Below are 23,581 nucleotides of genomic sequence, written 5' to 3' on the forward strand. Positions count from 1 at the left end.
TCTCTCTCTCGTCCATACCAAAGAAGTGCGGGTTGGGGGAAAGTGGGGAATAGTTAATGCTAAAAGTGTGGAGTCATTAGATTAAGGATTCCATTATATATAGCCCTCAATTACTCAGATTCACTTTTCATATTCTAATTATCTATCTTTATGGAYTAAACATAATTTGTAGCAAAAAGGGTGTGTTGACCATGTCATGCAAGTTTGGGTGATGTGGGTAATGGATGCAGGAGATGCTTTTCCCTTCCCCCTCAAAAGTGCCTCTAAAATCAACAAAAATAGGGGAATCATTCTGMAAAATGACTTACTTCAGTGGGAATTTGGATGAACTTTGCTGTACAGTTTTAGCAATCACTTGATTTCAAGGTTTTCAAGGCAGTATTAATCCCAAGAACTAGCTGTTAATGCTTTTAGTTTTCATAATTCAGTCTTTTGCCTTGCACCGGATAGGATACTGAGCCTTGTGAGAGAGTATCCCTGTATTTCTCATGAACTCCATCTGTTCTGCTGAAATGAAAATGACTGATATTTCAAACACTACTGTCCTACAAAATTTAAGTACTTATGATCCACTGATTCCTTTGTAGCTTTGAATGAAACAATGTGAAATATATTGATGTGGTCAAGCACTGACCCTTGAAGATTCAAGCTCATGATCTTTGGATCCTTGTGGTAAGACCTGTGTTACTCATTTTCATGTTCTCACCTTTTGTGTGATGACATTATTCATAAAGTTGTTAAATTTTGGAACCAGATAAACTCTGATTATAATTATCTTGTAAAATAATTAGCAGAAATAGGCAGTTCTTGTCTTCAGAAGTGAGAATTATTTATCACTTCAGCATCTTACTGAGGATTGGGTTGAATTCTCCAGCACTTTAAAGACTTGAGGGCTTTTTGAAAAGTTCATATAGGTTCAGAGTGTTTGTTTTTGGCTTTCTGTGGTGCTGCAGGACTAGCCTGATACAGGAAATAGCACACTGAGGCTGGTAGAGATATCCAAGTGAGAGCGAATCAGTTGTGTGCTGGGTGATTGCCCTTAGACAGTAATAGGTGAGATTAGTGTCTGTGCAGGGAATTAGGACAGACGTGTTAATGTTACAAGCACACACTGCTGAGACAGAGCTGGAAAGAGACCTGCATAATACATTTTGAAAAGAAAGTGAGAACACGCAGTTACTACTACCATATACCTCTTCGAGCTATTTGCTCAGATAGTGTCACTGAGGAGAGGAGGATCMCATGAAACCTCTTATTGCTGAAAAATGCGGAAAGATCCTTTCTACTGCTTTAGCCCTTAACATTGGGGAGATACTTGTGGCTTCTTTGCCCCTCCTGTCCTCTCAGAGTATTGAATTGCCATCTTTTACAGACTTATCAAAACAAAAGGAAGACTGGGAAAGGTTAGAACTATTTTAAGAAGCAATATTAATGTATTTCCTATTATTGGTATTCCTTAATCATGGATTCTTCATATTCCCACAAAAACAAAGGAGGAGGGAGGAGTGATGAGTATGGGGCAGAATCAGCAAAATTCTTGGTTAACATCTAACATCTTTATTTTATGTTTCTGTGGAATTTGTTGGGTTAATTTTGCTGTGATAACAACAGACATGTTCTTACACTAGTAATGGCTATCATGACTAATAAGGTGGTGATGACTGGCATGAACTCATGAGTGTGGGTTTTATAAGCTTTCTGGGCACGTGCTCAGGCTGCCTGCCTGCTCTGAAGCCCATACCTACCTGTTTTCCTTATTGTTATAATATACRTTACCCAAAGTCTTAATATGGAAGTGCGTATGTGTGACTGCAGTCAGATTTTCTGTTTGTGGTGTAGGTATACTAAAAACTGCCCATATTCTGGAGATGTGTTCTAGTATACTACTTTACATTGCTCTTGATGTAAATTTGGCCTTTGAGCCAAGCAGAAAGGATAGCTTTTGAGCTCTTGCTGCAGCCCTTTGCTCAGCAGGGCAGGAATTTGGGTCTTTCTCCTCTACATAGCTGTTGATTTTCATGAAACTTGTGGGAACTTCATGTATCAGCAGACATTACTTCTCAGTTAAATTTAACTGAATCTGGTAAAAGGATTCGTTTAAAGTGATGGAGATGAAAGGAAGAGAGTGGGAAGAGATAGACAGTTGGACAGTATGAATCATACATGTGATGTTTTCTTGGGWAACCAGGCTAAAAAGGTCTTTGCTGAAGAGCTGCTCATCTCTCCATAAGGCAAAACAGAACAGGTGGACATGTGGCAGTGGAGTCATAGTCTGTGATTTGTTTAGACCTCTTGCATAACATAGTCTGAAAAATATGTTTTGTAAATCTGTGTAATTTTACAACATTTTTTGTTAGATCCTAATATAAGGCTGGTAGTATGCTGTAGATCAATATTGCAGCATCTGAAACAGTACTCAGTGAATGTGCTTGAAAAAGAATACAGAAAGTGGAGTATTTGTAGCTTGGTCTCCATGCCCGTTTCCAGTATGAACGGACTTCTTTGCTTGATGGGGGAAAAAAAATGCATATAGGTTGGCTTAAGAAAGATAAATTTATTATATGAAGAGAAGTGGCAGTTTGCCTTCCAGTTCAAATCTAGGTAGGTCTGCTATAGTGTTTGCAACTTTGAACTTACTAACAAAATATTTGCAGCTTGTCAGGAATGTTGAAATATCTCTGGAGGAGCTGTTAGCTGTCAGGAAGAACGAACGCTTAGATCTTGTCTTGCCAACAAAGCCTTATTGACTTTGAAAAGGAGACTGCTGAACTTGAATTTCTACTAATGTCAAAACAGGTTCTAAGGAAGCCACTGGTATATCCCTAACAGTTTGGGCCACAGGACTGGTGAATGTATATGAAATACTACTCTGTCTCTTACTATTTTGCCTGTTCTGAGGATTCAGTCTGAGAAGTGTGTTGGTGATTTAAAAAAAAAAAAAAAAAAAAAATTTGAGAACTTTCTCACAGCTTTGTCCTCCTTGGTTTTGTAGAAGTCGGATTTACTATTTAGCATTCTTGGATCCTTTTTCAGTCCTGTCAGCTTCAAGTAAATCCCTGTTTTGAGAATGCTCATAAGCTACTCTTAAATGAAGGACTAAGGGATATTGTCTGCTGAAGATGGTTTTAATAGTGCTCTTGAGTTTAACAGGAAGAAGCAAGGCATTTGGGACAATACGTAGTGAATGTGTTTCATGGGGTGAATGTGGTGCTAAGAGCACTCTCATTGCACCACTGACTTCAAAAAAAGTTTATAGCGTTCAACATTAGCGTAGAATAATCCTACAAACATGAATGTTTTGAAACAGTGCTTAGAACTTTTTCATATCTTCTGTATCTATTTGTTTGTGTAGTTAATACTTACAAGTCTGAATACTGCTACATTTATTGCACTTACTTCTTAGGTAGTAAAGGCTTGCTTGATTTTTCTTTTTTTCTTTTTTTCTTTTTTTTTTAAACGTGTTTGTTTTTAAACTTGCCAGTGACTTCAGCAGTTCCAATACCTAAGGAATTAGGGAAACTATTAGTAAGTAGAAAAGGAATCTACAGGATTGTTCTCATCCTGGTAAGTAGCTATAACAGAATAGTTATTCTGTTAAATAGTTGAAAGTCGCTTATTTTTCATTTTAATAAATGGTATTCTAGAATTATTGTTAACGTGAGGTTTTTTTCGTTAAGGTAGAGGCCTGCATTTCACTATCAGTATTTGCTTGACTGAAGTTTAAAACTAGTAGTAGGTGCAATAGCAAATAATTTTATTGTTCAGTAAATGATGGTCTTCTCATTACTATCCTATCCTAGAAGTACTGTGATGTTTCCCTTGTGTGATGAGGAGTAAAACCTATGCTCTTAGCAATACTATTTTAACCAATCAGTGAAATACTTAAACTGATTTCAGTTTTTAGTTTTCTAACCTATTAAACACTGATTTAAGCTACTATTCTTTTTCATTTCAAATATATCTTGTGCCATTTTTTACCTTCAGTTTGGGGCATAGGACTGTAGATTACTTTGTTCTCACATGGGTTCTTAAAGTTAATAATCATTCCTTCCTTGAGCATGCTGTCATAAAGTTATGCCTGGTACTGCTGCAGGTACTTTCTTCTTCATGGTGCATTATTTTAAGATACATCTACAAAAAAATGATGGAGAACATGCAGGGTTCCACTTTTAAATATTTTTTTAATTTGTTACATATGGCTTCACTTGTGCTTCTGTGCTGGATAATTAAAATATTTCCCATAAAAAATCCAAATAATCTAGGTGTGAAAATCAAAGACAAAAATATACATAGCACTGAGAGTTAAGTGTAGTAAAGGTGAAAGTAAGGAAAAAATAAAGGGATTAAAAAGCAAGAAGTGGTTGAATTGATGCAGAGGAAAAAAAATATATTTGGAAATYAATACTAACAGCTTGTATCAGGGCAAAAGCAAAACATGAAAAGACAAGGAACTTGAGTTATTTTGCGAATAACAGATAACATTTCAGTGTCGTATAAACAGATTTATTAAGTTAAATTGAAAAAATGCAAACCTTTCAGTGTAGAGCACTCAGATTAGGAAACAAAGGTTAAAGTTGTTTGTATAACTTGGACTTTGCCTTCCTTGTGTATGCCTTATGTGAGTCGCAGATCGCAGGGTTGGTTACTGTTTTTTTCCACTGGACTGTTTCATTCGGTATATGGTATAAGTGAGATGAAACAAGGCCTGCTGCTTAATGATGCCAAAGTAGTCTGTAGTTCTTGCTCTATTTGCCTTAAATTCAGTGAATTTAAAAATGTCAAGGCTTTCTATGTGACATTTCTATATATATTTAAAAAAAAAGCTCATAATCTTTCTCACATTTGCAACTTTTAGTAATTTTAAGGACTTATTGTCTGCATAACTGATTAAAATAAGTTGATTTACAACTAAATATAGCCTTTTTTATACTACTTGCTAGCCAGGAGAATGCATGATGTGAGTGAGGTAATTAGAACATTTGTATAGCTAAAAATATTCTCCTATTTTTCATATTTGTATTTGTGTTCAATTTGGTTCCTTAGGAGTGATGAGTGTAACATAGTGCACACATGAAGGAAACTTTCTAAATGTCTGCAGCTTATCAAAACAAGATTTTGCAACATTTAATTAGATATACCTGAAAACTAGGAATGTAAAACACTGTGTGAGTAATTTATATCCTGGCATCCTACTGAAAGCCTTTGAATCAAAATTAACCAGTAAGTATTTTGATTAAATGTGCAAGATGTCCATGCATAGTGCTTTTCATTGGAATCCTCGGTTCACAGGAGAGGATTTCTTTTTTTTCCTCACACATACTAATAAATCACTGGTTAATAAAACCTAATGCCTTGGCCTCTTAGCTGCGTCCCTAGTTCATCACACCTAAAGCAAAGTACCTACTTTGCTTCCCAGTACATTCTTAGTTGCTGTGTGCTTGGCCAGGAAGGAGAATGGAGTTGCTGACCTTTTGAGTAGGCCTGTAACAGTGGCTCTTAAAAGAACCTATATCTTAATTGGAAGAGGACAGATCAAATTTTCCTGAAGTAAACAACATCAGATGGATTTTATCATCACCATGAAGTAGAAAGTTTAATGTTTTTAAGATAGCCATTTTAAGGCTTTTGAAGGATATTCCTTGTTAGTAAGTAGAGTCTTTCCATTAGTTCTTACAATAGCAAGCATATTTGTGGAGCTTAGGGAAATAAAGCTTTGATTTTAAAGTTTTGTATTTGCCTGAGTGTAAGTGCTATTGTAATTTTAGTTGTTGATGACCAAAGCTGTCTATTTAAGGAGTGTCAAGTCTTAGAAGTTTTTTGGTAGTTACTTGAGGCAAGACAAGAGTTCTAGAAATAATCTTTAGCACCTATCCTGCTCAGTTTAATAAAGACCAATAACTTTTTGGGCATACATATTCTTCAGATCTGAAACAAAACTGTTGGACTTCAAAGCTGAATGTTAAAGAACAGTAGCTTTGAATTTAGTTAGGTATATACACCAGATAGTAACTTATCTCTCTCTTAGGTATCTATCTGTGGAGTAGAAATCATGGTATTTGTGGGAGAAAAGTGATGTGGTGATGGGGGAAAAAAGACAGGTAATTTTTAGGTTGTGAAACATGGAGAGGCTAACAAAGGGAAGGGATATTTATAATGTGGCACAAAACTATCAGTTGAATGCATGATTTCTGATATCTAGTGGAGTAGGTTCCAGCATGAGCAGTACTTTAAGTCACAAGGTTGGCTTTTGAAAGTGTCACATGGGCTCCCTTGAACATGAAGACTGAGAGACAGAGATAAGAACTTGTTTGTAAGATATTCTGCTGTGCTGTCTTTTTTTAGTCTGCCTAGGTACATTCAGTATTTGGCATGCTGAATAAATCATAGGAGTGGCATGTTTTGGATTCAGCAATTCTGATGGTTTTGTTAAGATATTTACTATGTTTGTAGAGATGCTTTAACAGTTCTGCTTTTATTGCTCAGGGATGCCATCTATCTCTTCAGTACAGGAAGGACCACTTGAATTTTTCTGATGATGAGGTTAGGAAAGTTAAGAGGGATGGATCCGGAAAGATTTATTTTGAAGTTAGATCTTCCTCTTAATGCTCCATGTCTTTCATCAGAAGTTTGAGAGTGGGTGGAATTTGATATTCAGGGGCATAAGATCACTGAGGCTTTCTTTATTATTAATAAATGTATGAAAGTGGTCCTTTAGCAGTGTTCCTGTGGCTCCTTCAAAGGTGTGACCTGTCTTTCTAAAGAGTGTCTTTTGAATAAAGGATCTTTTAAGGTTGCTGAGGGATTAGAAATACTTTCTTTGAGTGAATGAGTTGGTGTCTAGGGTCTAGCTCCACATTTCCCAATGTCAAAAGGAGACATCCTTAATTTTTTTAATAATATGGAAATACTGCTTCTCTCTGGAAGGTATACAGCTACGTCAAGCTTTTCTTTTTTTTAAATTCAGTTAATTAGAAATGCATTCAATTTGTTATCACAAAATCAGAAAAAATATTGTCCCTTTCGGTAGAGATATGTGATCAGATTATAGGTAAATTTCACGAGTCTTTGTGTGGACAGTATTCACCTAATAGTGATCCTCCTGGTGCTAACAGTTATCACCATGTTAATGATAAACAGTGAAATAGACCTTCAAATCAGAAGTGCATTGAATAGAAATGCTGGATTTTGTTGGAAGTCTGAGTGGAAGGGAATCAGTTAAGAATCCACTGGCTTCTGGAGTGAGTTCAGTTCTTTGTTCTTTTCTTATTTTTGTTCTTTGTTCTTATTTTTAGAGCAAGAACTTTCTTCCAACATTAGACTTTTTGGTTTCATTGTAGAAGAGTCATGATTTGCTTTTTAAACCTTTGAAGGTAAACTGTTTTTGAGAAGTGAAGAGGAAACATGGAAAGATAAGTTCTGTTTGGTCTGTCAACAATTTCAATACTTTTATAATATGACTTTTCTGTTTTGGATTATTGAATAACTGCTTTTGTATGCTGTTTTAGGCATTGTGCTATCCTAAAAGCTACTGTACTGAAATCTCTAATTCTTATATTTCTGGGTTTACCCCCACTTACTACCAGTAATAGGTGTTATTTCATGCTTTTACATGCTGGCATTTTTGATATTGTGAAAATGCCAATTATTGCAATGCTGTTAAAGATTTTGGACAAGAAATCATTGACTTCAGGAGGCTGTGTCAGAATCTCCATTTACTGATCCCATCTACGATAACTGAACTAATCTTCTGGAATGTGAGGACTGGGAGAGATATTTTTGAGAGACTTTGGAGCCTGCTGTACAGGGTGGCAAAGCAGCTGTGTTCTAGCGTTTTTCAGTAAGGAGATGATTGTCCCGCTGGGTCAGGGAGAGTAGAAAATCATCTGCCTTCCTAGCTCCAGGCCTTCTTTATCCACTGAAGGAACAAGGAGGCTTGCTAACAGCGTTGTCCCATCTTGGGAACAAGAATGTGTATTTGTGGAGGCAGGCGAACACAAAAGGAATAGCTGAAGTGTAGAATGGAAATTAGTATTGTCAATACTGTGGTAGTTTAAATATTGTTCAGTTTTGCATCTAATAGAATTGTGATGGTATTGTGGTAGCTGTATGTATTCCATCACTAAATAATATTGATAAAGGTATGATCATGTCATTAGATAGCTTGTTAATGATCCTAGGCAAACACATTTTTGTTCTTTTCTATTTTAAGGATCTCTTATGTCTAGGATTTCTGATCAAAATAACATGACTTTTTTTTTGTCCATGTTTACATTTTGCAACAAGCAAAAGTGACTTATGTGAATATTGTTATTTTCCCATGACTCCCACAGAACTATTTATCATGTTAAATATCCATAGTTTTAAGGGTTTCAGGTCACTTATCCCCCCGCCTCCTGGTTCCTTCTGTCCTTTCCTGCCTTTTTGCTTTAGGGGAAAAAATCTTAAATACATGAACTTCCTTTAAAAAAAATCACTGAGAAAAGATTTTTCTGCATTTACATGCTTATTTGGAGGATATGGTCAGATACAGGAAAAATAATAAATATTGACAGCATTATGGTGACTGACTTCTTTAGTAAATTGAATGAAAGATGCTAGTGGGGAGATTACTAATATTTAGGCACTTTGCTTGTCTACTTCCTTTGCCCTTGTTGAGTGCATTATACAACTAGACCTCAAATTTTCTTATTCAGGTGTTGGGAATATAGCAAGACTTTTGATTTGCCAGTGGTCATCTGTGGTGTAATCTGTGCTCTTGCTTACTTTTACCTTCCCCCATCAATCATGTTTTATATTTTCTCTACAACAGAAGTGCCAGATCAGCAAGAAAAGAAATCTGTGTTCATTAAAGCACCATCAGTGAGCGCAAATACATTGTGATTCAATTTAACTCATTTTAAATTACAATTATATTTATTTTCTCTTCTGTCTTGTATCAGCTGAAACTGCAGTCAGTTTCAGCCAAGGACACAGTAACTTCCTGAAGTTCTCTATTACAGCTTCATATAAGTATGTGATCTGTCTGGAATTAAAACAGGGAATATTGGCATAGTCCAAACTGACATATGGGGAACTTTTATAAATGTAAATCTATATTGTTCATTCACTTAGCTTTTGGGTGGTTTCTGAGTTCCTGGCAATGTCATTGTTGGTGTTTGTTACAGTGGACTGACCTTGTATAGGTAGGGTGTGTTTGTGTGTAGTCATACTACTGTTTTTGTGATCAAATTTGTCCCATTTTTGTCAGTATAACCAGACAGCTTATATTACATCGTTTCAGGAAAACATCCCTGAAGTTTGCATGAATGTAACATTCAAAATACGCACATTACTACAAGTGCAACAAATTTTAATTTCATCCTCCTGACTTGGAGCTTCTTGGATATTTCCTTGATATTTTTCCCATTTACGAATCTTTTGATTTAAAGTTAGTTTGAAAATTCATGTTACATAACTTTTTGTTTCTGTTTCTGTGTTTTTTTTTTTTTTTTTTYTTTTTTCATTGAATACTATGCCAGCCATTCCACTGTCTGGCTAGGAACTTATTTTTGTCCTAATTGACCTGTAGCTACCCAAAGTATTTAAAACTAAAGTAATACTCATTTTATCATATCTGTTATTGTGGTTTATAGATGATTTGTACTCTTTTAGTTGGGGTAGTGGTGATGTATGATGAGGATGGTTCAGAAAGAAGTGCTGTAATAACTATGAACTTCATGTGGCACTTGAGACTGTCCTTCAGATTGTTTTTAGAATGTAGGAATTTCTCGGGGGTCACGGGGACAGTTATGAAATGTAAAGTTGCACATCCCTTTACACCAGTGAAGTTTAGCCTAGATAGTTGAGTGAAGAGCTGTAGCACGCTTCTGCTCAGGAATGTTATAACTGCAGCCTTTGTTGGAATTAATTCCCTGATTTTTGGGAAGAATATAACTACATTGATAGTGAATCTTTCATTTCTGTATGTAATCCTCTTTTTAGGATTATTTAGGAGATAACATCAAAGTCGTTAAGCCCTACTCAACATGTTTAATAACTAAAACCGATCATTTATTTTTCAGTAACAAGAAAAAGGGGTTTAGGACTGTGGAAAAATTATGTGCATAATGCAAGAAAGCAGTAAACGGTGCCCATAAAACATAGTGTTCCTTACCCATTAGAGGTTGGGGCCTGCACCACTGGAAATAAAACTACTGCAGCTTTCAGTGTTTCTTCACTAACTGATTTTTTTTTTCATGTCAGCTTTCTTGCAAATTAGAACAAGAAAATACTAATATTTTGCTTTTGACATTGTCCCTTGTAGTGGAAAACTTCTCAATCTCCCAGATGAGTATCATCATTTTAATTGCCTCCTGTAATTGCCAGCTCCTCCCCTTCTTCAACCAAATCAAACAACTTGCTTTGATAAAATTTTGGTTATTCTCGGCTCTGCAAACTTAGGTTCTTTGGGCTCATAAAGATGGTAGCCTGCTAGTCCTTGAAACTTCCTTTTTTTTTTTTTTTTCTTAAGAATTTCCAGTTGCAGAATTTTTATCTTTCTCAGCTTATGAAAAACCGTATTGCTGAGGAGGTGGAGAAGTGATGGTGTAATCCCATCCTAGTGCARGTCTGTCTGCCCCTCTGCTGTGGGAGTTCTTGGCTGTCCCTGCTAAGTTTCATGGAGTGTGCACATGTGCTTGCTCTCTCTGTTGCACCCTTGTCCCCCTCCAGAAGCCTGAGGTTTTTTGCAAACATTTATATCAACACTATTGTTTTATTTTAATAGCCTTTGKTTTTTTTCTTCATCCTCCTGATATATTTATAGACAGTGATCAGATCTACTTTGTCTTTGTTGTTGTTAGACTAAATATTTTCTCTACTCTTATCATTGTTTTCATTCTCCCAGTAGTGCTTTTCTGTCCTGTTCTTTTCTTGAATTTATACAAAGTCACTAATACTGTTTTTATCACTATTGGAAACATCTCATTTAATAGATACTATATATATTTTTTTATTATATCTGTAGCTTCTTCATGGTAGTAATTTTTCCGTCAAAGACTGAGGGACTATAACTAAGCTTTGGATTATACTTCTCCTCTTTGGTTGTGTAGCAACATTTGCCACCTTTTATATTTCCAGAACAGCCTTCAGGGAGTAACAGGTGTCCAAATCTCCAGATAAGGTTCTTCATCTTGTACAGCATAACTTTGCTAACTTTTCTTGCTGAAGGCTTTGTTTACCTGGAAAGACCAGTTCAGGTGTGAGTGTGTGACCCAGGCATCAGGCAATTAAGATTTTTTTTGTTTTTGTTTTCTGGGGATACCATAAGTTTAGCTTTTTGGATCTTGAATGAAAATTGCAAACRCTGTGATGTGAGCGGGTTCCTCTCTCCTGCCAAAAGAACCAACCTGCATGAGGGCTGATTAGACAACGTGTTAACATTGTTTAAAATGTTAGTAGCTGAGTTTGGTTAGTTACTTATTTAAATAACTGATCAAACTGGTCTGAAGCATCAAATCAACTTTTTTGACATACACTTGCAGAAGAGGTTACTAGAAAAATGATTGATTAATTTTCTCCATTTGACTCACTCAAAGAAAAACTAATGTCCCTCCCTCCCCCCTTAATTCCTAATCAATAAAACAAGGATGGGGAGTTCTACAACTTCTAGTCACCTTGTGTTTCAAAGTTTTAGAAGCAGTCACTTCAACTAATTTACTCTTTTCAGTAAAGCCATTTTGAATACAAAATGTAATATAATGCTTTCTTCATGTATTGTTGATATAGAAATCCCTGTTTAATTAAAAAAAATGCTATTTTTTGCATACCTGCTAATGGCTTATGTTGTTTACAGTCTCCTAAGTTAATACAAATTAGGAGCTACAGTCATTGCTCTGTAAAACTACCTAGATGTACCATATCAGCAAGAATATAAGATTCACTTTTACAGGAGGCAGAAACAGAACACCAGGGCACTGCTGAAGAGGGGTGTATTCATATAACCGTCCCAGAAACACGCAGTCCCTCTGCTAATCACAAGCCTAGCTTTGTGTCATCTCCTTGCTGTGGTGGGATCTTCCTGCCATTGTGGTCGTTTCTCTCCTCCCTCGTGGGGAAAGATACAAAGCTCTGTCATTCATTCTTGCTTTGCTGTTATCTGGACATTGGCAAACCACATGTATGCCAAATCCGTTTAGCAGCTTAGGAGCAGGCAGAGCCAGAAACTCAGGTTAGGGTAGGTGGTATGCCTTGAAGATAAATCAGCAGCTGAAACCTGAAGTCTGAGTAGATTAGGCAATGAACTGTCTACCTGGGGGACTTTGAAACAGGTGTTTTCTTGTTTGTTTTTTGCTTTGGGCATATGAGGACTAGAGCTAAAAAAATTAATAGCTAGTGTTTGAGACCTAAGTAGGTTGAAAAGTAGGGAAAAAAAATAAAAATAATCATTTTGTCAGTGACAAAATTATGCCTAAATTAATTTTTTTCATGTATGGTTATAATTAGATTGCAGATCTTGGTTTCTTGTGAAGAATTTGCATTTACTTGCCACAGAATTAATTGCATGTGTTGCTCCTTTAATGTCTTCCACGTTATTATTGATACCAGTTAAAGTTCACAAAAATAAGTATATGGACACGTCCAGACTGTGGGAAGTATATTTTAAATGTATGTATTCTTTTCTGGTAAAAGATAGCTGTTTTATAGAAACAGAGAACATGTTTTATTTCTAGCTTTGTCTGAGGTGTGGTAATTTGGGGGGGGGGGGGAGTGATGTTGTGTGCATGTGCTTCAAGTGTGATTGGTTCCCGCAGTTAAGATCAGAGCCACACCATCTTAGACACTGAATGAATGTAAGATAGGGGTGGTCCTTGTAAAGTGCTTGCTATCTCAAGAGATGAAAAGTGACCAGTGGATRAACAACAGTGGTATTGAACACTGACTGCAAATCTAGGAACAGAATTCAAATCTTCTTTTTCTGAATCACTTACCATGCTGCTTGATTGCGTGCTTCTGCAGCAGTCTAATTTTCAAGAATCTAAGCATTTCAGAAATTTTGTTCATCTGAAGCTGCTGGTGCTTAGCACCTCTGAAGTCAGGACCATAAGCATTCCTTCTAGAGATAGGAATATTGATTGTATCACAAATGTAATTTTTCTTACAGTATACAGTTGTTCTAAACTATGTAAATTAACATTTACTCAAGTGCCTTGGCATCCTCAAAGGTAAGATGTGATAAATTTGCAAAGTAATTATTCTTTTAACTGATGTTATGAAGTAATGCATTCTGCCATACTAAGTAATGTTTAGAAACTTGCTGCTTAGCTGAGCATTTTATTTAATATTTGTAACTAACATGCAGAGATAAGTACTTTTTAGTAAGCTACACGTGTATTTTTTTAGGCTAAAGCTACAACTTCTGACATGGCCACAGCCTTACCAAGATCTGATACAAGTAACAACCATAATGGAAGATTACAGATGCAAGTAACAGGCAAGTAGTGATTTTCATCATGGCCATTTTTACAGGGGAATGTGTACTAAAAAAAAAAAAAAAAAAGAAAAAAAAAAAGCAGTTTTTGAAAGTTGTGTGGAAAATAAATCTGTGTAGTTAATATTTTAATTAATAACTTGAATATTATAATTAAAGGTATAACTATAGCATGCGAAGGTGACTTGAAGCTAGGTAGAGCTGATGCAGTGAGTTGGATGACAGGGTTTAATGATCTCTTAAAAAAAATTGCAATACAACATTAAGGGCAAATGTAAGGGACTTCACTTGGGAACAAATAATTAATAGCACGTATTCCATACAGGGAACAGTTGTTACTGAAATTCTACAGAAAAAAGATTGGTGGTTATAGTGAACTGCAAGCTGAAAGTGGGTGCACTATTACAGTGAAGCTAGAGACATACTGGAAGAGATTGCAGAATCTGTTAAGTTTTCAAAAAATGAAGGTCTTTGGTTAGATATCAGGCAAACTTCTGCTGGGAATAGTGTAGGCGATCTGTGTTATCCTTAGGGCAGCAGAATGCACTACATGACCATATAGAATCATTTATGGTGGAAAGGAGTTATGGCGATCTCCTAGTCCAACCTCCTGCTGAAGGCAGGGCTACCTTTGAAGCAGGGTCAGGTTGCTTAGGCTATTGTCCAAACTTCCTGGGCAACATGTTCTAGTGATAAACCACGTTCTTTATGAAAATGTTTTTCCTTTCATGTGATTGGAATTTCCTGTGTTGCATCTTGTGGTTGTTTCTTTTCTTCCTTTTGCTCTGCTGGCTCTCAATTTGAGGTGGACTTTAGTCATCCTAATATCTGCTGGAAGGGAAATGCAGTGGGGTACATACAATTCCAGAAATTTCTGGTTGTAACAGTGACAATTCTTTTGATAGATTCTGGACAGGCTGAGTAGGTTATGAGCTCTGCTGACTCTGCTATTCATGAATAAAAACTAGCCATGGGTGTGATAATCAGTGTCAGCCTTAGCTGCTTTTGCTGTTGGGTGGCAGAGCAGAATAAAGACCTGTTGTAGTCTGAAGAGAAGCAAAATAAATCTAGGTAAACAAGTTAAATAATTACTGAAACACTGCCATAATTAGATAAATGTAAAAATGTTAACAGCGAGTAGTTAGGTGTTTAAGTAAATATGCATACACATATATGCATGTATACATATATATGTATGTATATAGATATTATTTACCATTGATACATAACTTGAACTTTTCCAGGGATCCTGAGAAATCTGGGAACCCTGAAGTAAGAATGAATGCATGACCAAGAATATATTAAGGCTATCTTGAACAAAACTTGGAAAAACATGAGTAAGATACAATGTCCTAAAAAAAAATCTGCATCTGAAGAAGGATACATCATGATGGATGGTCCAAAGATGATCAGGTTATCTGAGAAACTATCTTGGATAGTCCCCACAATGGCTGTTCTATCAAATTAGATATAAGAGGAACCTTCAGTGGGAAAACCAATTAACCTTGTATAGGGATCACATAATGATGATGTAAAGAATCATCAAAATTGATTCTAACTAATAGCATAGGTAGAACCACCTAGATTTGTACATAAAGCTATAATAAACTGAGTTACAGATGCCCCATGTCTTCAGAACTGGGTATGCAGAAGTGATCATTTTGATAACCTGTACTGTTCTGCTACTTAGCAAGTACTCTTGTCTTTTCCTGGCATGTTAACTTCTCTGACTTCAAGAGACCTGGTTTCAGGCATATAAGCTGACAGAAATCTATGCTTTTTTTAGAATTAGTTTCCTGAAGGTTTAGTTCTCTAACCAGTCTTTATTGCAAGATCAGAGGAATGCCAGTGGCAGTACAAGGGAAGAGGTGGGAGGCAGAGGAGTGAGAGACTGGCAATGCTGACCCAGACTGGTTTATGCTCAGGTTAGTTTATACTGTTGTGGAACCTGTACTTATATTTCAAGAACTATATCTGAAAAGCACTTTTACAAAAGAAGCAAGTAGCATTCATCCTTTTTGCAGACAGGGAAATTCATGTCGAGTGGYAAGTGACTTGTTCAGGATTGGATAACATGTTGCCAACAAGTTGTGCCGTCAGTATTTTTTCAAATGTACTTAGTGAGATATCATGTCTTGTCAATTCTCTTTGAAGTCTTCTGCTAATTTTTGTTCATTACTCCTAATTTTTTAAAAAAGATGAAATGATGCTGTTCAGCCCTCATGTTTGGGGACTCAAAATTTCATGACTTAAAATATAATTAGAGAAAAGGGAGAAAATTAGAGAAAAAGGAGAAAATATAATTAGAGAAAAGGGAGAAAATTAAAGGAAAGCTTATATATTATGAATAGATACCTATATTTTAATAAATGTTGCAGTTGCTATTAAAAAGTAAAACATGGAAGAAAAACAAATGTGGAAGAAATAGAGATTGTTGCAGCTTAAAAGATACTGACCAAAATTTCAGATGAAAAAAATATGCCTTGTGTGTGGGATTATAGTTTTAGTTTTTTTACATTTAATTTTTCATTGGTATCAAGGCTGCATTTCTGTTTTATGACACGTGTGGGACTTGGTCTGAAATTTTCAATGTAAGGAAGTGTACATCTTTTAGTGGAAATTAAGTAGAAATGTGTGTCTTATGTCTTTAGAATCTTGGATAGTTGCATCTCAATAACCTTTAACTAACTAATGTATACTTTTCAGAATTCTGTAACCTGGAAATATATGGCAGCCTTTTTTTGTCTTCCTTTCAGGCAGTTTATTTAACTCTCACTTACTTTCCTGTATGGTATTTGATATTCCAAAAATAACAGGGAAGGATTAATTCAAGTGGCTGAAAATACTCAGCTTTGCTTTATGTTGAAAGTGAAGGGAAAGAGAATCACACTGAAGTATGGGAGGGATAAGAGAGAAAGCGTAGTCAGCAGGTATGTACAGCTGTGAGTCCATCAATGGTGTCTTCTGAAGCATGTGCCTGAAATAGAATTTAAAATGTTGGCAGTTAGGCTGCTGTTGGTTTTTATAGTAACATTATCAGCTGGGTGAGGAAGTGAGAGAACAACTTATGGGGAGCACTGAGGACTTCACCAGTGATTTGGAGGTAAAAATAGCTTCTTTGGTCACTTGCTGTTTCTTAATTGTTGAAGATTTACACTGTGCTGAAGCTTTAAGTTCATCTACAAAGCACTTTAAACAGGGGAAATGTAACAGTTGATTTTTTTTCTTTTAACAAGCTGATGTGTACAACCACAATGGTAGCATAGGCAAGGAGCTGAAGCTCTGCATACAGGTAGTTGGCTGTGCTATGCAGTGAATGAAATTTTGAACTGTGCCTGAATTGTGTATGCTCCCATATCTACATATAATTTAAAGCACTGTTAAAGCTCCTATTTAAAAAGAGAGCAAAAAAAATCTGCCTGATAGTCTGTCTGATATATCATTCTTAGCCATTTTTCAGTTAAAAGTAAGAAGAGGAGGAAGAATGAGAGAATAAACAAAAAAGAAGCTACAGGAGTTTCAGTATTTTTTTCCTAGAATAGTTGTGCGCTCTCTCTAATCCAGCCTGCAAACAAGTGCTGAAGAGAATATGCCACACTTGTTTTTAACTACCTGATAAAGTATCTTTTTGAAAACAGAAGTTACTATTGTAGCATTGATCTCTTAACGCTTTTTGTGTGCTTGAAACTTTCCTATGTATAGTTCTTAAGATTCAGGTAGGCAGTTGCATATGTTCATCAGAAGTAGAAAAGGTGAGGAATGACATTGCTATGCTATGTTTCATACATTGTGTAGGCAGTACTTTTTCTGTTTTCCAGCAAGAAATGTGCTCTTGTAGATAAAGCAACGCATTTTATTAGTTTCTAGTGCCAAACTGAAACGGAAAAAGAACTGGTTTGGAACAACTTTCTACACGGAATTAACTGCAGATGGGGAAATCAAGAAAACAGCAAAATCAAGTAGTTCTTCAAATCCAAAATGGGATGAACAGCTGACAGTGTAAGTAGACTTTTTTGTTTGTTTGTTTATTTAATACTGTTTATTAACCAGACACTACAGGCAAATACTTGTTAAACTTGTCTGTGTGCGTAGTTTTCTTTGGCTGTTGATAACTACATGCAGACATGATATTTATCTCAAATGAAAATTCTTTTTCAATGCTTATGAGTTTTGAGAGTATTATTTCTTTACAGAGTAGAGTTTTCCATGTATACAGTTGGATACGCATGGTAAGAAGAGAAGGAATATATATATATAAAACTAAGAGAAGAAAGATAAATAACTTTTCATATACAGCTAAATATTTTTGTTTGCACTGTGGACCTTTCAAGTTTAAGATCCTTCTCTAGGAGATGTTACTAATGTAACCACATCAATTTCAACTTTAAAAGGAAAAAAAAATTCTCGGCTTGATAAGTCATAGTTCTGAGAAGGGTCACTTTTTCCTTTAAATTTCCTGATGAAGGGGGATACAGTCATAAGAACCATTTACTGCTATATGACCATGTAACTTATCCTAATATTTGAATTGTTTATTGTGGTTGTGTATTAAGTGTACTACAGGTGCAGATATACCTGGATTTCATTCCATGAAGAACTGGCAAATCTTGCACTGTTTAATTGGCTTGAATGCATTATTTGACAAAAACAAGATAATATTGCTTCAGAATTGGCCCTAGAAACAGCATAGCCGCTTTAATGTGGCACTGAGCATGGCCAAGTACTTCTTACAGCATCTGACCTACCTTTGTGCAGTAAACAACTTCGTTATTCCACACCTGGTTCCTATATATAACCGTGCTGGAGAAAGGGAAGTAGTACAGCATACCCAGCTTTGGGGAATTATCTGCTTGGGACCACTGATACTAACTAGCTCCAAATCCGGGCTGAAGCAGTTAGGCTGTTTCTGTGCCACACTTCTTAAATGCTTCAGGTTTAGTAGAACTTAATACCCCTTTGCAATATTGCAGAAGTGAATAATAGAGTCTTGGGCCTGACAATCATTTCTGGGAGTCGTTCTAGCACAAACACAGAACTATCATTATATTTGTAGAGTTGCTGTTGAGAAGACAGGTTAGATTTGGCAGAATAATTGGTGAGCTGATAGGAATGAGGTAATTTGCCAACCACACTACTACCAAACACACTTATTCTATCATCAGTATTATTTAGGGCTTGCCCCTTAAATAAGGTATTCTGGTACCCTCTTACTCTGAGTATTGGAATGGTATCATTGCTTCAGTTGCCCCATCTATTTGAGGATAAGTGAACTGTTTCTTACCAGCTTCCCCTGAGCTGTATAGGACTTCATGAGTACCAGTATTAATTTCTCTGTGTGTGTGTATGTATGCATGCATGTAGGGGTTTTTTCATGTAAAACTGGTCTTTTAAAAGGCTTCAATTAGCATGCAGCCTATTCAGAATTCAAAAGCGTATTTGCTCATTGATTTGAGCAAAAATGGTCCACATTGTCTAACACCTTCAAGTGACTATAAAGCTGGCTTTGTTGATGGGAAAAACTGCTCTCGGCAATGCTGATATAACCTTCTAYTTCCAAAGTGTTTTGATGGATATGTAGCATTGGACTTCTTGCAGAACCATGATTCTCCTCCTTTTCTCACAGTCAGAAACACTCTTGCTGTAATAGACCCTATACTACAAAACTTATTCTCCAGGACCTAACATAGTTTCTTGTTCTCCTTCTTGAGCTAGGGAAAGATCGTTGCTAAAAGTTATCACAGCATTACTGTAAATGGTTCCATTATCTTGCTGCTTCCCTCCAGTTTTTACTTCAGCTTCATCATTTGATATTTTTTTCCCCCCTCTGATTTCTGTGAGTATGCATTATGGGTTTATATGCATCTGTTGATTCATAAATAATGTTTTATCAACACTTTCATGATAAGCACCTAATAAGTAGATTCCTCCTACTTGCAGGCAACTGATTGGTTGCTTTTTTTTTTTTCTTTTGGTAAATATTTGGTATTTTATTTTACTTTTGTCTATCACTAGAAAGCATACCTACTGCCTCCTTGTTCACCCCCCTGAATAATGCAAGTTTGTAGTTAGAATTTTGAATTAGGGAGGAATAAGGATAATATATTTTTTTAAACAAAACGATGTGTTGCATAACTGAGATTTGAGCTTACTGTAGGTTACTCTGATGTTCCCAAGATTCCTTATACTATTTTAGTAATACAATTCAAGTTTGATCTTGAGACTAAGTATAAATGTTACAGTGTTTACAGTCCTTTAAAAAAAAAAAATCCCCCTTGCAGTACAAAAACTTTTTTCAGTTAATTAGTATCAAGAATACAATAAATATGAGAAAGTGAATTGAGATCAAATATTCCTAATAACAAAAATGAATACTTTAAAAATCTGTATATATTTTTTAAAAATGTATTTTATATGCAGGAATGTGACTCCACAGACTACGCTGGAATTTAGAGTGTGGAGCCATCACACTTTAAAAGCAGATGCTTTATTAGGAAGAGCCACTGTAGACTTGAGACAAGCTTTGGAAATACACAATAGAAAATGTAAGTTATCATGAAGGATATTTTGAGTGAAGTAAAACTATTATTACTAATCTGTATGTCAAAACTGGCAACCAGACTACTAACTACACATGTTATTACAACTGACTTTCAGTTGCTGTCTTTAATTTTCTCTTCCGGACATGTCTAATTGTGCTGTAGAGAGCAATTTAAATGTAACAATGGAATATAGCAATATTGAAACAAATGCTAGAGTATGAGTTATTGCAAATTAAGTAAAATTGGAAGTGATTAAATATAATCTTCTATGACATACTAATTTCTAATTTGCTAAAAGATCTGTTTTAGACTTAATAAAAAGAAGTCTAAACTTTCTGAAAAAGTGTCTACATCATTTTTCATGTTTTGCTTCTGTGGAATCATTAGCAGAAAGGCTGGATATTGTCCTCTCCTACTTCAGCTGCCCAGAGAGCAGTAGGATCCATTAATGGATGAAACAATTGAGAACTTCCTTTTAGTACATTAGTGATTACTGTGTTCTACATACTTTCTAATTTTAATTCTCTTTAATAGAATTAAAACAGATGATCTAATTTTGCTTTTCTAAATTTTTTCATTGATACAATACAATGGTGAATCCACACTTTAAATTCCACTTCAGAGTGGCACTAGAATTCCAGCTAAACCATTCTCTGACCTTTCTCACAAGCTAGATAGAGCACAAAGCTAAGAACTCTAATTGGGGTGGTGGGGGAAAGGAGACTTAAAAAAAAAAAAAAAAGAGTTCTGATTCTTACAAAAAATTGAAACAGAAATCCAAAATCAAGTGGAATTTCTTCAGCAGTATTACAGATTCTGCCCTAGATTCTATTGTAAAGGGGAAAAAGTACTTACTCTCTGAAAATGGGAAGAAAAAAAAAAAGAGAATTCTCTGAATTTTAGAAATACTTCATAATGCGGTAAAATATTGTCTAAAAGGGTCCTGTAGTGTCAGGACTGATATTTAAATTCTTTTTAACAGAATAAAAAAAGTAATAGTACTTTCTCTACATTTCACATTACTGAAATTTTATGCTTTAACTGTATTAGTAGAAACAGCATGGTAAAAATAATAGCAGTCTAACATAATAGTTAATATTTTATAGCTGTAGATCTGGGTGGTGTAGGATCCAACAACTTGACAAATTCTTTCAGGGGATGGTTGACTGAGTTAGCTGTAGATTTCACGAAAGGTAATTGGGGTGCAGTGCTTCCCGTTTGGGCAAGGTAGCGGTTTGACACACACTGGATTCTTCAGTCGTTCTGTGGTAGAAGCAGCTGATCTGCATTCTTCAGTGGTTCAGTTACTGATGTCTAAGCTAGTAGGCAGCACTTGAAAGGCTCTTTACTGAGAAAAGTGTAAAGTGGAAGTCCTCTAAATGCAGAAACCTTAGAATTAGTGCTGTTAATTTTTCCTACTAACTAGCACCACTAATGACTTGCTGTTCACAGCCATCCCAACTTTTCTGCCACCTCAGTTGGAGTACAGCCAGCTGTTGATCTTCTTTTGGGAGGGAACTTTTTAAAATAGTAAATGGCATACCAATCATCCTTTGCAGAAATGATGATTTGCAAATATGTTGCAGTTTAACAGCTCTATTGTAGACTAGTTCCTTCTCTCTCTTTCGGGTGGTATAATTGCCTAAAATGCAGATTTCTAAATCAATAACTTTATAATAGATTGAGGATAACTTTCATATGTATATTTTTGGCAACTTTGTGTTTGCTCTAGTGATTTATGGTACTGTGAAATCCATCCTAATTTAGCAGTAGGTAAATTAAGTACTGCTGGTAAGTACTGCTCCACTATACTTTTGGATCTGCTCTTTAACTTTAAAGGTTATAGTTATTGACCTTAACATCTTGGAGTATTTGGCAATAGCTCATGGTAGCATTCCCTGTTTTTGTGTTTATTTTTCATTTATGATTCTAGATAAGAATGAAAAAAATAAGGAAATTCTAGTTTAATGCCCAGTGAGTTTTAACTTTAGCTTGGAATACTATCATATGGAGAGGAATATGGTGCATATCTTGAAAAATTAAACCTGTGACCACAAATACTAAAAGGTTTTAATCGTTTTAACCTGACTAATGTAACCTCATAGCTTGCTGTGTTTGGATTTCTGACATGTAGGTTTAAATGCTGTCTTAGTAGCACTTGATTTAGAGAGGATTATGTAACATCCACAACATGCTTAGTTCTGGATTGTGTATGTCTGTCTATGTATTTGTGTATTGCTTATCTGTCATGTAGAATTATTTTACTGAACCATGTACACTTTTTTTTTTGTAGGTACTATAATATCTTAAAATACAGAGTTTGTTTTGGTGATAGTAGTTTCTGATTTTGGTTATTTGAGGTATCCTCTCTGTTAATGTTTAATCCTCTGAGCTGGGATCTATGAAAATGCTTGTAAGGATTTACTAAAAATTATTTACAAAAAAAATTAGGAAGTTCTCTATGCAGTCTTTGTATTTACTTCTTCCACAGATTGCTGTTCTTCCTAGTTGTCTCTTAGTTTTGGAAGGGGATATGAGAAATGAACACAAGCTCTGGTTTTAGTATAAGGCTTACTGTGACTTGTAAAGCATAATATTTGGATGTGTAATTCAGAAGTTGTTTGACTTTAAGCCTTCTGGTGTTATGTAAGTAGTACATGATTTCAAAAGGGCTTAGTGGAAACAGCAAACCTGGAAAATCTATAGCAATGCAGTACTGAAACTGTATGGCTCCTGTGCATACATATAGAATATACTATGAAAATGAACAATTTATTTTTATAATAAACTGTACTTTTACACACAGCTGGTATAAATTCACACAGCTCCTTAGTGACTGCTGTGTTGATTTGAATCATCTGAGTGTCTCATGCTCAGCTTTGTACAACTAAATTAATATGTATCATATTTTTGTGTTGAAAAGTTCCCCCCCCCCATGTTTCTTAGAATTTAATCTTTCCTTTACTCCTTCTCTCCTTCTCTCCCTTTGCCCTCTCCAACTGCATTTTTAGTGGAGAAGGTGAAAGAACAGTTGAAACTATCTCTGGAAAACAAGAGTGGCATGGTGCAAACAGGTGAACTGACAGTTGTGCTAGATGGTTTGGTTGTTGAACAAGAATCTCTTACAAATCTCAGTTCACCAGCAACCAGTAAGTCAAATTCAAAAAAATAAGTTTTTAATGTTTTGATTAAAATTTTAAACAGATGTAATAGAGTATTTCTGTTGAATTTGTTTCTTCCTGTTCAGTAGAAGTTCAGCAGAATGGTGAGGCTGTACATGAAAACAGAGATGCTTCGGCAAGAAGTACCTCCAGGTTGGAATTTATTTTTGTATTCTAGACTATATGACGTATACTAGCAACTGCGTCAGTTAAATTGTGTTTTTCTTTTTCTTTTTTTTTTTTTTTTTCGGAGGGGATAGATTTTGACTGTCAAGCCCTAAATTATAATACCATAGGTTTTGGAAATAATGCTTGTATAATAATTAGATAATTTAGCTTGACAGGATTATATTTACAACTCTGTCCTTCCTCTCCTGTTAGAGCTTGATCTCCAGTAGTTTATGATTTGCCTC

The 23,581-nt window shown here is 35.6% G+C and overlaps 1 protein-coding gene across 7 annotated transcripts in view; it reads left to right on the top strand.

Moving 5' to 3' along the window:
• The window catches only part of WWP1 (WW domain containing E3 ubiquitin protein ligase 1), a 64,531-nt gene that overhangs the window by 12,355 nt on the left and 28,595 nt on the right, over window positions 1-23,581 (top strand). For 2 of the 7 annotated variants that reach the window (XM_026080370.1, XM_026080375.1), the window contains exons 2-7: window positions 588-672; window positions 13,381-13,471; window positions 17,329-17,467; window positions 19,886-20,010; window positions 23,019-23,156; window positions 23,255-23,321. In XM_026080370.1, coding sequence (XP_025936155.1) covers window positions 13,402-13,471; window positions 17,329-17,467; window positions 19,886-20,010; window positions 23,019-23,156; window positions 23,255-23,321 — 539 coding nt within the window. In that variant the 5' untranslated portion in view covers window positions 588-672; window positions 13,381-13,401. Of the gene's footprint in view, window positions 1-587; window positions 673-7,292; window positions 7,371-13,380; window positions 13,472-17,328; window positions 17,468-19,885; window positions 20,011-23,018; window positions 23,157-23,254; window positions 23,322-23,581 lie in introns of all 7 variants that reach the window. The other 5 variants (XM_026080374.1, XM_026080376.1, XM_026080373.1 and 2 more) reach the window with 3 other exon arrangements.

This window comes from Apteryx rowi, unplaced genomic scaffold, assembly GCF_003343035.1.
Source record: "Apteryx rowi isolate R43461 unplaced genomic scaffold, aptRow1 scaffold_516, whole genome shotgun sequence".
NCBI classification, from domain to species: domain Eukaryota; kingdom Metazoa; phylum Chordata; class Aves; order Apterygiformes; family Apterygidae; genus Apteryx; species Apteryx rowi.